Source organism: Arachis ipaensis, chromosome B09 (assembly GCF_000816755.2).
Source record: "Arachis ipaensis cultivar K30076 chromosome B09, Araip1.1, whole genome shotgun sequence".
NCBI lineage: Eukaryota > Viridiplantae > Streptophyta > Magnoliopsida > Fabales > Fabaceae > Arachis > Arachis ipaensis.
In genome coordinates, this window is record NC_029793.2 from 120663244 (window position 1) to 120676105 (window position 12862).

A 12862-nucleotide genomic window follows, 5' to 3' on the forward strand; every position below is an offset into this window, starting at 1 on the left:
TAATGGCCAAATAAATGAAAAAAAAATTCTATAAATCAAAATTTTATGTGACTTTTTTATGTACTTTATAATAATTATCTAAATATTTCTATAAATTTTTGTGATCAAATACATAAGTGATTTACTAAATATAAAAATTATTTGCGACTTATAAAAACTGTAAAGAGTATTTTGCCACCCAAAAAATTCTGTTTTTGTCAAAATAAACCCCAACTTTTGTTTTTAACAGAATAAACCTCAAAAAATAGGCACGGTTTGACAAAATGGTTTCGATGTTAACTCCTCACTCTGGATATTAATAAAGATGTCTAGCTGGCAATTAAGTGCTTACCTAGAGGGTTAGATATGAAATTACAATATTATTCTGTTTTAGATGAGAGATTATTAAACTTGAAATCCCTATTTCACTCTTTCACATTGCAGTTGATCCCCATTGACTCACAGTAAAAATCTCATCTGATAAAGAATCGTCATTGTTGCATTTAGCACATGTTCAGGAAATACATATTCATTTTGGATACAAATTCAACATTCATCACACCTAAAAGTAGCATTCTCTATTACTAATTTTTACTATCATACAACAACAACACTCTCACTACCTAAATAAAGAGAACATGTTCATAAATATAACTATAGCTACCCCAATTACAAGCACCAACAACAAAGTCTCTATCCTCCTCATGTACTGTTCAAACACAAATGACCTCATAGCTGTTGCCTTGTAATTCTCTCATTGTCCAAACTTTTCATCGCTTTACTCCTTTCAACATTCAATTTAATTTTTTTTAATGTCTTCTTCCTCTTCATCAATCCAAACAAAATACTCACATGGCCACATCCCATTCTCAATTTCTATCAAAATAGAAAGAGAAAGGGAAAAGATTCAACAAATAAGAAGAATCACAAACTTTATTTCAATGGGTTTCATTCAAAATAACATACCTGTCAAAAAAATCAACATCAAGGGTTGACCCGAATTAAACCTCCTAACAGCATAAGCAGGTTTCATCAAATGGTTTTTCCCTTCTTCAGCCCTCATAGTTGTCTCGCAGATAAAAACGTTGTTCTCTGTCAACAAAGATTTCTTTTTCATTTTTGCTCCACCACCTACTCAATTTGGAACTTAGGGTTTTCTTCAGGTTAAAATGTGAATCAACCCCACGTAAATCACTCTAATCCTTTAGGTAAGCCCTTAACGTGCCACTTAGACATTTCCGTTAACGTCGAAGAGTTACGTTGAGGCTATTTTGTCAAATAGTACATATTTTTTTGGATTCATTTTATCAAAAATAAATTTTGGGGTCTATTTTAACAAAAACAGAATTTTTTAAGTGTCAGAATGACTATTGACTCTAAAAAATATTATTTTTAGTTATTTTTATTGTGTTTTATAATAGTTTAAAGATATTTTGTTCGTTATCAAAAGTGAAAAAGTATTTTTGTTTGTATTTTAAAAAATCAAGGGCGATTTTGACGGTTCACCTTTCATATTGGATATTGGTAAGAAATTTACAAAGTCATTTCTTATGAAAACCACAATAAATAATAAAACAGAAATAATAGTTGGTTTATCTTAAAAAAATTTCATCATTTTTCTTTTCACTTTTAGTTATAAGTATCTATCCTCGATCAAATTATTTTGCCATCCCACCAGAGATGCCAATATTTATACAACACACAAGATATATAATATGCAGTGACGGATCCAAAAAATTTTGATAGTGGGAGCAAAATATATATAATATGATAATAATTTTTATAATAAAAATATTAAGTTTACATAAAAAATTAGGTATCAAATTATCTACTATAGATTTATGTATAAATATATATATTATTTAACTTATTTTTAATATGTATTTTGTATTTTAAAATTTGTATTTTAAGATTTATTTTATACAAGTAATTATTTTATGTATACGTAGTATAATTGTTGTTATAATTATATTTTGTTATTGTAAAATATGATTAGGTTTCAAAATATCTAATTACAAATTAAAATACTAAAATAGTAATTTAAATAATAACATAATTTAAAATTTAATTTTTTATATTTCATATTTTGAAACCTTGACAATATAATCAAAATGTTTTTTTTTTGTATATGTTGTTGAACAATCATTTAAAATTCAACTTTCATACAATTAGCTCTTGATGATATTCATTGTTGAAAAAGTTCATTCAATTAGTGTAGTTATAAAAAACTAAAGCTAATTTCAAAAGAAGAAACACAAATGGATAGATAATATTCTTTCGAGTCGATTTCTAAGAAAGAACAACAATCTTATTTAAATTTAAAAATTCATCATTATAATGGACATCTAATATGAAGTACTCAAATTGACTATTAAATGTCGAAAGTTTAATAAAAACTTATTGTGGAGTCAAATTTAATAATTTAGTGGGGGCAAATAAATATTATTATTATATACTACTCAATAAAATTTCAAATTGTAGTGGGGCGCTTGCCTCCACATCCGTAAGAGTAGCTCCGTCCCTGATAATATGCTATGATAAAAAGTTGTAAACTAGATGAGTATGAAAAGACTATGCCATTTGAGATATAACTCATTAGCAACTAGGAATACTATTGCAGGAGAGCAAGCAGTTGAAAAATATTCCTGATTTTGAAAATGTTAGTTTCTAAATGCAGTTTTGTACTTTTGTAACTTGACGCTGCTAGGAATTTTTAGGTGATTCGAGAATAAAGTTAGTTATTTATTTTGTTTCAATTGATTATCTGCTACATTAGTATAGTGAGTTTTTATATTATTTTAAATAAATAATTTTTTTTATAATTTAAAAGATAATTAACTATGGTAAATAATATAAATATCTACTATACTTATGTGACATATGCTAAGAACAGAGCAAATCACTAATTTTGCTATTAAAACACCAATTTTTTTAGAAAAAATGACAAATATATCTCGGATCATTAAATAAGTTATCGACTAATTGAAAATATAAAAAGTGTCCCTCAATTTTTAAACCGCGAGACATTTAAGTCCCTTCGAGGAACCTATTTGCCCTTATATGTTTTAGATGAGTAAATAGTCAAATTGGTTCCCGAAAGATAACCCGATCTTCAAACGAGTCCTCGTAAGAAAAATGAATATATATATATATATACTCAAAATTGAAATGTATGTATTTGTTACCCTAAATAAAGTTATATGCTCAAAATAAAAATTTATGTATGTTAACCTAAACAAATTTAATAAAAATTTATACATTTTTTTTTTTCATTACGTTATTACTTTCATTTAGATTAACATACATAAATTTTGATTTTGAGCATATAACTTTATTTAGGTTAACAAATATCTACATTTCAATTTTGAGTGTATATATATATATATTCCAACAAAATGTAATAATGTAAAAAAAAGATTTTAAAATAGAAAAAAATAAGAGAGATTTTGACAAGAATTAGAGGAGAGAGATAATTTTATTGAACAAATTTTTAAGAAGAAAAGATACAATTACTAATTTTTTTATTGTCAATTACATTTCTATTAAAATTAGTAGTATCAAAAATATTTTAAATTTAATATTATCAAGAAAAAATAAAAAAAATTATATAATGACTAATTTGATTAATTTTTAAAATTTTAGGGATGAATATGACTTACATCTGAACTTTCAAGGACTATTTTGATTATAAATAACTTTTTTACATGTCAAGTGCCACGTGGCATGCCACATGTCACTGACCCACGTGTCACCGATCTGACATGTCAACCAATCATCTTGTGACACGTGGCATTAGCCCTCCACGTCATCATATGCCACGTGACACTTAATGTGACACGTCATCATCCAACTGACGGAAGGACTAACGTTACCAATTTTAAATTTTTCGGGGACAAATTTTATTATTTTTTTCTTACGCGGACTCGTTTGAAGATCGTGCTATCTTTCGGACCAATTTGACTATTTACTCTGTTTTAGATGAAAGAACTTAAATGTCTCACAGTTTTAAAAAATGAGGATATTTTACATGTCTTCGAGTTAAAAAGTCAAAGAACTATTTATTTATTTTTTTTCTTTTTATGAAACTAATACATTGAATGTAACATGAATGATTGAACAGGTAACTTATCCTAACATGATGGAGTTCTTTGAGAGTCTTGGAGTTGACATGGAATTATCTGACATGTCATTCGCCATTAGCCTTGATAATGGCCACGACTGTGAATGGAGCAGCAGAAACGGTTTGTTTGGCTTGTTTGCACAAAAGAAAAATGTGATCAACCCTCACTTTTGGCAAATGCTTAGGGAAATTATGAAGTTCAAAGACGATGTTACAAGGCAAGTAGTATTATATGAGGATAGCAATGACTATATGACACTCATTTATTGCGCGCTGAGCTACTAAAAATATGATTGTCACAGAAAAAGAATGTAATAAACCCTTATTTCTGGCAAATGGTTAGAGAAATTATCAAGTTCAAAGATGATGTTATAAGGCAAGTAGTTCTTTATCTATGCCTACACTTTTTATATGCTTAATGCTTGCTTCAAAATAGTACTATATGAACATAGTTAATGCATAGTTAATGCTAATGACTCCATTATTTGTTTGTGGTTGATTGTCAATGAAATGTGAGATATATATCCAAAAATTGAAAGGTTGTTTGTTACCTTATTTATTAAGTTTTCTCTGTCACCATCGAAGGATTCAGAAACTTTAAAGACTAACTTGTTAAATTATTGGGTTTCTAAAAATTAAATTGTCAATATATTAAATATATGTTTTTTAAATATAATAAGAAAAATATACTACATAGAGAGGGTGCACTCTGGAATTAAAGAAAATTGAGAAGCATAATGCTATTTGCCAGTTCATGAGTGATTATATCATGATAAATTGAGTTTATTGTCTCATTTTTGAATTAAATATGCAGCTATCTTGATATGCTTGACAACAATCTTGATATGGACCGGAATGAGACTTTGGAACAATTCATAAAGTCAAGGGGTTACTCTGAATTATTTGTGAAAGCATATCTTGTGAGTTTATTTGCATTTTATTAGACTCTTTTGATTTTTATAAATATTTCTTTGGTTAGTGATTTGTTATTATATTGAATGAATGAATGTAGATTCCAATATGTGGTTCTATATGGTCCTGCTCTTCTGAAGGAGTTATGAGTTTTTCTGCTTTCTCAGTTCTCTCTTTTTGTCGCAATCACTATCTACTTCAGGTATTAAGGAAATTAAATTGCTTCCATTTTTGTCACATTTTGCATAATGATGAAAATGATATACTTATTATATCCAATAATGCTTCTTGATTCACTTGGCCCTTCCTCCACAGCTCTTTGGAAGGCCACAATGGCTAACTGTTAGATGGCGCTCGCAAAGCTATGTTAAGAAGGTGCCATTTATGACTGAGTTTGTAGTACTTTTAAAATTTTGAACCTATGTTATTCAGCTTAAGTTATGAAAAAAATGTTTGACATTGATTACATGTTATGAAAATTAGGTCCAAGAAGAGATTGTGAGTAAAGGTGGTCAAATAATTACCAACTGTGAGGTGGAATTGGTTTCAACAACAGACGGAGGTGAGTGATTAGACCATTCCTTTGTTACTCTAATTTTTGGCATGCACTTTTTTTTTAAATCAAATAATTGATGTTGTTCAAGTAAGAAGCCTAGAAATTTTATTGCAGAATGTGTTCTGCAATACAAAGATGGTTCTAAAGAAACATACGACGGCTGCATAATGGCGACACATGCTCCAGATACACTGAGATTATTAGGAGACGCAGCGACATATGATGAGCGAAGAATTCTCGGTGCTTTTCAATATGTCTACAGGTAAAATTTCTTCTAACATGGAATATGAAAACACAGCTTGTCATAGTTACATTTTTAAATTGGAATTAATCAAATTCATCAAAGGAAGATGACTTTTTCCCTTGGGACTAGAAACTTTTTTGCTTAGGGATATGAAACTTCATGTGTCCATGAATAAACTAAGCAACTAAGAGCTAAAAAAATCAAAGATCTTTTATTTTCTATCTTCAAATAAGTCCAAATGCACAATTATTGTTTGATCTCTATTGGCAGTGACATTTTTCTTCATCGTGACAAAAATTTAATGCCTCGAAACCCAGTAGCATGGAGTGCATGGAATTTTCTTGGATGTAAGGATAACAGAGTTTGTGTGACATACTGGCTCAACATTCTTCAGGTTAGCAACAATTCCTATAATGCATTTGTATATAATTGAAATCTACTAGAAGAAAAGTGAACTATGAATAAAACTTGTTAGTTGATCTTGTATTTCTATTTGCAGAATCTTGGAGAAACAAGATTACCTTTTCTTGTAACTCTAAATCCAGATCATACACCGGAAAATACCTTGCTTAAGTGGTCAACTGGACATCCAGTTCCATCAGTTGCTGCATTCAGGGCTTCACAAGAACTTGAAAATATTCAAGGAAAAAGAAGAATTTGGTTTTGCGGCGCCTACCAAGGTTTGAGGCCCTAGCTTTCAGGCTCTAGTTTTCACCATTCAATTTGGTGTTAAACACTAATACTGTTTGTACTGCAGGAAAATTCTTGATTGATGACATAACTTATGCTTAGCTATCTAATCATTTTTTTTGTTTATATAATAACCTTTACTATGTCCGGGCACTTTGATATACTTCAAATATACATATGATGTATGCCTATATTTGTGGTTTTCAGGTTATGGATTTCATGAAGATGGATTGAAGGTAGTTAAAGCAAATTTTATTATGATGAAAATGAAAAATATAAAAGTAATATTTTCTTGTATTTGAGACATCTAAGGCTTAATGCTTCTTTCTATATATACTACAGTGATGGCTAACATAAATTGTAAATTTCTTTTGATGAACCTATTTTCTTTTCAAATGTTGAGTTGTAAGAAATGGTATATAAAACAAAAATTTTCAGGCTGGCATGACTGCTGCACATGGCATTCTTGGAAGATGTTGCTCCCTCCAAACCAACCCAAAACACATGGTGCCTTCTTGGAAGGAACTTGGAGCGCGCCTTTTTGTGACAAGATTCCTAAGCTCCTATGTTACTACCGGTTGTTTAATGTGAGTTCATTTCTATTAATGGGTAGACATTTATTTCATATAATCTGGGCCTTTTACACTCTCAAGTTAGTAGTATCATGTTCAATTAACATTATGCTCTCTAGATGATATTTGATTCAATTTTATTTCAATTCTTGGCAGTAACTAAATCCAAAATATTCCATCTATTCCATGTTCTATCTATTGAATTAGACATGTAAAAGCTTATTGAATAACTTATGTATTTTGTCTTGGGGAGTTTGTAGTTTATTGGAAGAAGGAGGAACAATGTTTACCTTCGAGGGAACTGATATAAAGTGCTCTCTGAAGTGTGTTATGAGAATCCATAGTCCTCAATTTTATTGGAAGGTATTTGCTTTTGATTTATGCATAAATTGAAGTTATTGATTTCATTCTAGTTGTTGGCGAGAAAATAAAATAATTAACACAGTTTTTTGTGGTTGTTAGGTTATGACCCAAGCTGATTTAGGCCTTGCAGATGCATATATTAATGGAGACTTTTCTTTTGTTGATAAAAATGAAGGTCTTTTGAATCTTTTTCTGGTAAGCATAATCATTAGAGCATCTCCAATGCTCGTTCTAATTTCATTTCATTTTGGGTCCTACAAGAACATTTTTGGGACCATGTCATAAATAGTAATTTGAAATTAAAAATGAAATTTACTTCTCCAATGCTTAGTATTAGTTAAATTAGAATTTTATATTATTTTAAATTATTTCATCAACATAATTATACGAGTAGTTAAATTTTATTGGTTCTCTATCAAGGTGATATCATATCTCTAAGGTGATACTGATTTCATTTCATAAATCAACTCCAATGCATATTTTAATTCTAAATTAATGCACTTCTTGAAAGTATCAAAAGTGATACTCTAAAAACACTCCATTGGAGATACTATTAGGATCTAATTACAACTGTCTAATTCAGACTTTAATTTTTAGTTCCATGTATCTTTTGTGTTCTCTACAGATTCTCATAGCAAGCAGGGATTCTAATGTTTCAAATTCAAAATTGAAGAAGAATAGGTAAGTTGGTTATGATTTGTTTGAAGTACTGATATTGTTGTAATTATGCTTTTTCAAACTTTTACTCATTTTTTATGTCTTCAGGGGTTGGTGGACACCAATTTTCCTTACAGCTAGTTTAGCATCTGCAAAGTTCTTCATTGAGCATTACTCAAGGCAAAATACTCTCACACAGGCGCGCCGCAACATTTCTAGACATTATGATCTGGTATAAGTTTTTCACTGAACAAATAATGCACACTTAGAAATCATAGATGTATATTTCGCTAAATGTATCCATCTCTAAAAATATTTTCATAAGAGTTGCTACATGCATGAACATCTAGGAGGTTATATCTTTCTATGTTTTAGATCTTTCTTTCAACTTTTTGTGACTAGAATAGAAAAGAAGTCAATGCGTAATAAGTTGCAGTTTATGTTAGATACAATCTTTTAGCTACAAATTACAATCAAGCTTGTTTTTGGATCTTCTATATCATTTACTTACAATCAATCATTGGTTTGTTTGTAGAGCAATGAACTCTTTGCATTATTCTTGGACGAAACAATGACATATTCAAGTGCAGTGTTCAAGGCAAGCGTTACGACATTTTGATGCTCGATTCCAATTTACTTTTCAAAGATATTTCTTCCTCAATTTCTAGGGAAGCTATTGTTCACATTTTCCCTCTCTTATTAAAATATTTGATAGAATGAAGATGAAGACTTGAAAGATGCACAAATGAGAAAAATCTCTCTTCTCATTGAAAAAGTAAGTACCTTTGAATGCTATTTTATCAATATTTTAGTTGCTAGCTTGTGAAAGGCCTAATGTATTCAATTTTCTTTAAATAAATGAAGGCTAGAATAGGTAGGAAACATGAAATTCTTGAGATTGGGTGCGGATGGGGAAGTTTAGCTATTGAAGTCGTCAGACGAACCGGTTGCAAATACACTGGTATCACTTTATCTAAGGAGCAATTGAAACTTGCAAAAGAAAGAGTTAGGGATGCTGGACTTCAGGTATATGACAAGCTAGTGTGATTTCATCAATTTTCTTAACATAAAATATGATGCAAAAACATGGTAAACTTAATATATGGGCCAACTGAAACATGTTCATGATAGATATTAAATCACTTCATTTTAGTAATTGAGAGTATTTTAAGAGTATCATGCTAATTGTGATGAATTCATGATTTTCAGGACCATATCAAATTTCTTCTGTGTGATTATCGCCAACTACCAAAGACATTCAAATATGATAGGATTATATCTTGGTAAGCTATTTTTCATTTTAATTATGCAGAAGTAGAACTACCTACAATAGCAGTATTTCCAACATGTAGCATAACTTGCAGAAGGATATTTCAGTGAAATGATAGAAGCAGTTGGTCATGAATACATGGAAGAGTTCTTCGGCTGTTGCGAATCAGTACTAGCAGACGATGGACTTCTAGTTCTTCAGGTATATCTTTCATGAAAAGATGTAAATACATGCTACTACTGCTACAAAAATTTGGAGTTTACATTGGTGCTAACTATTGAAGATGGTTATCTTATTTATCAGTTCATATCAATCCCAGACGAGCGTTACGACGAGTATCGACGCAGTTCTGATTTCATAAAGGAATATATTTTTCCAGGGGGATGCCTACCCTGCCTAAGCAGGATAACATCAGCCATGGCGGCTGCATCAAGACTATGGTACAATTCATATGCATGTTACTGCTGAGTTAAATGACCATGAGAGAATCCATTCATTCTTCTCTTTCTTAACCATGAAATGAAAATTCTTGAATGCAGTGTGGAGCACACTGAGAACATTGGAATTCATTACCACCAAACGTTAAGGCGGTGGAGAAGAAACTTCATGAAAAAGCAGAAGTATGTCATTAATTTCATTGTAACATATTTACTGTGTTTCAAATTGAACTTACTACTTGCATTACTAGTTTAACTCTTGAAATTTCTTTTGTTACTACTTACACTAACAATATTTGAAAATTCTATTTGTCTTATTAGTGAAATCTTGGACCTCAAATTTGATGAAAAGTTCATCAGGACATGGGAGTACTATTTTGATTATTGTAGTGCAGGTTTTAAGTCGCGGACACTAGAGAATTATCAGGTACTTGAACAATTCTATGATACACCAATTAAGATAAACTTAATGCATTGTATATTAAGATAATAATCTAATAATATGTTCTTCGAGTTGAGTCAAGTTAAATTAATCGGTTTTCGTTTATGTAATGGAACCATGCATGTAGATGGTTTTCTCGCGGCCTGGCAACACCACTGCACTTAAGGATCCATATAGAAGCTGGCCCTCGGCATGTTGAGAATAAACCATGACACATTATTTGCACGTCGGTGCCATGTTTGTCTTCTTTATTCACAATCCCAAAATTCTTATTTATTCCTTAATTGTACATTGTTTAGTACTTTAGCGAGAAGATTGGTGATTTTTTTTTTAGGAATAAGGAATATGTTTTGTTTTGCATTTCAAATTAGTTACCACCAAAAACTAAGCATGTGATGATTTTATATGGTCTTCATTGTATTTAAATCACATAAATATCAAAATAAAATATTATTGCAGTACTTTTTATACCTTGGAAATAGCAGTAGCATTGCCACTTTCTAAGTTTCTATACTCAATATTTGTCTTTTTGAAAAATTACTAAAATGTAAAAGCATCTTAATTTTACCCGCTCAAACTGTCGATCAGATAGTGATCCAAAATTTTCCAATTTGATTGGAAGTCACGTCTATTGGATAATATCTGATAAAATTTAGACAAGAATAAAATTGGATAGCAAATTTAGAGAAATATCTCTGTATTGAATCTAATCCAATAGACACTGCCAGTAAACAAAGAGTCTCTCTAATATGTGATTGTGGTGTGTGGACTTGGAGTATTCATTGTTGGAGGTCATTAAGGGTGTGGGAGGAAGAAAGCTATATAGAGCTATTAAAAATCCTAGAGAAGGTTGGATTGCGAAGAGGAGAAGAGGATAATTTGATAAATCTGGAATGGTTTCTATAAAAGCTTTGAAGAGAAGGAGCTGAAACTTAAAGAGCTCTAGTAGGAGATTGTTTCACTTGATTTTTGGTAACCTTAACAGGGTGTCGAATCAAGTTTGTATTAAGATCTCATTTCGGGGAGTAGATATGATTCTTCTGCAAAAAAATGGACTCGACTTGAAAATTAATTAGTATTTGTGTTGAAAAGTATATAAAATGCTCAATAATATTAAACTGTGACAAATAATGTAAAGAATTGCAATAAAAGAAAGTATGTACAATAAATGAAAGCTTTAAATAGATAAAATAGTGAAATTGAAATAAGAAAGAAAAATACTTGAAGAAAGAAAAAGAAATGCTCAAATAAAAATGAAGATAAAATGAATTAATAGGAAAAGAAAGGACAAAGGAAATAAAAGCAAAGAAAATGAAAGAGATAAATAAAAGCTGGACTCTAGACACTTACATACACTTGTACTCTATGATTTTCCTTGGCGTCAGTGTGACTTGGATTTTTGTAGAGTTTGTATGATAGTGAAGTGTTCAGATTGAAGTCCCTTATTCCTTCTGAACTTCTCCTATTTATAGACCATGAGGATAGATTTGCAAAGTTTTTTTCTCTTCCCATGATCTAGTTCCTTTTTTTTCCTCAGGCCACGACCTTGCCTTGACCATGAAGAATCTTGACATCCAAGTTTGCCATCCCTTAGTCTCCAAGTCCCACGTTCTCTCTTCTTCAGCTTGCTCTCTGAAATCGCATCCATGTTCTCAACTCAGTTTGAAGGTCAAACAAAAGTCTTAACGTTCAAGAAAAAACAGTAACTGCTTTTTGACCTATTTTCCATGTGTTAAAAATCTTCGACTTTGACACTCTTGCACCATCTGTTATTAGTTTCAACTAATTCTTTAGATCGATACAATCTGTAGTTGAAACGCATCCTCATCGAGGAATCCATCTTTGGCACCAACAAAATCCCACGTTCTGTATCATGCTGTCCGTTTGGAATTGCTCTAGCTTCGACTCCAATCATTCTCGACTCGACTAATAATTATTGGTCTGCTTTTACCATAAACAAATTTCATCACCAGTCAAATTCTTGTGTTAACAAATTGCCCCTTAAACTTGTCTTTTTAGAAAACGAAATGACAATCTTTTATTTGATCACGTGCCGGACCTATGCCAATTTTAAAATTTTAGAATTTGAAAAGACAGTTACGCCATTTCTGAAATGATTTGCGCATTTTCTTGAAAATACGTAATGTTCTCATGAGCTTTAATGAGCCATTTCATTTTTAAATCTCTTCATATTCCCTTAGGAGTACTTTGTTCATTCCCATTCACTATCATTATCTTCACCATTCCTCATTGTCTTCGAAAATTCTTTTCTTCTCTAAAATCGCTCTTTACTATTTCATGGATTCTCAATCAGCTTAGCACCAAACTACTTCTCCATCCATTACAGCTGCTTCTTCTGCTTCAGTTACAGTTGTAACATCCAAAATTTTAATTATTATCAATTTATTTTAAGTTATGATTTATATATTAAATTGAACTCATTATTTTTAGATATTATTTTATTAAAAATAATTAAATTAATTTTATAACTATTGAAGTTCAATTAAATTCAGATTCTTATATATATTTTTGTTATGATGAAATATTTTACATAATTGAAACTATAATTTTAGTAATTTATAAGTAATGAAATATTTTATATTAATTTGAGTAAATGACA

At 30.4% G+C, this 12862-nt stretch overlaps 1 protein-coding gene and 1 long non-coding RNA gene across 3 annotated transcripts in view; one reads left to right on the forward strand and one right to left on the reverse strand.

The window, feature by feature from the left end:
- The window catches only part of LOC107617708, a 16544-nt gene extending 5841 nt beyond the window's left edge, over positions 1 to 10703 (forward strand). Inside the window, exons 2-24 of one of the 2 annotated variants that reach the window (XM_016319549.2) lie at positions 4100 to 4317; positions 4914 to 5019; positions 5112 to 5213; positions 5327 to 5386; positions 5495 to 5573; positions 5682 to 5829; positions 6082 to 6205; positions 6311 to 6491; positions 6709 to 6737; positions 6940 to 7088; positions 7334 to 7436; positions 7536 to 7631; positions 8062 to 8117; positions 8202 to 8325; positions 8629 to 8691; positions 8809 to 8868; positions 8958 to 9119; positions 9303 to 9376; positions 9471 to 9564; positions 9667 to 9803; positions 9903 to 9983; positions 10122 to 10227; positions 10370 to 10703. In XM_016319549.2, coding sequence (XP_016175035.1) covers positions 4100 to 4317; positions 4914 to 5019; positions 5112 to 5213; positions 5327 to 5386; positions 5495 to 5573; positions 5682 to 5829; positions 6082 to 6205; positions 6311 to 6491; positions 6709 to 6737; positions 6940 to 7088; positions 7334 to 7436; positions 7536 to 7631; positions 8062 to 8117; positions 8202 to 8325; positions 8629 to 8691; positions 8809 to 8868; positions 8958 to 9119; positions 9303 to 9376; positions 9471 to 9564; positions 9667 to 9803; positions 9903 to 9983; positions 10122 to 10227; positions 10370 to 10441 — 2424 coding nt within the window. In that variant the 3' untranslated portion in view covers positions 10442 to 10703. Of the gene's footprint in view, positions 1 to 4099; positions 4318 to 4913; positions 5020 to 5111; positions 5214 to 5326; positions 5387 to 5494; positions 5574 to 5681; positions 5830 to 6081; positions 6206 to 6310; positions 6492 to 6708; positions 6738 to 6939; positions 7089 to 7333; positions 7437 to 7535; positions 7632 to 8061; positions 8118 to 8201; positions 8326 to 8628; positions 8692 to 8808; positions 8869 to 8957; positions 9120 to 9302; positions 9377 to 9457; positions 9565 to 9666; positions 9804 to 9902; positions 9984 to 10121; positions 10228 to 10369 lie in introns of those variants that run through there. The other variant, XR_002354814.1, reaches the window with a different exon arrangement.
- Positions 456 to 1785, reverse strand: LOC107617709. Its single transcript, XR_001615049.2, has 2 exons — positions 946 to 1785; positions 456 to 855 (listed from the first exon to the last, which is right to left on the reverse strand). It is a non-coding gene; the product is annotated as an uncharacterized LOC107617709 (long non-coding RNA).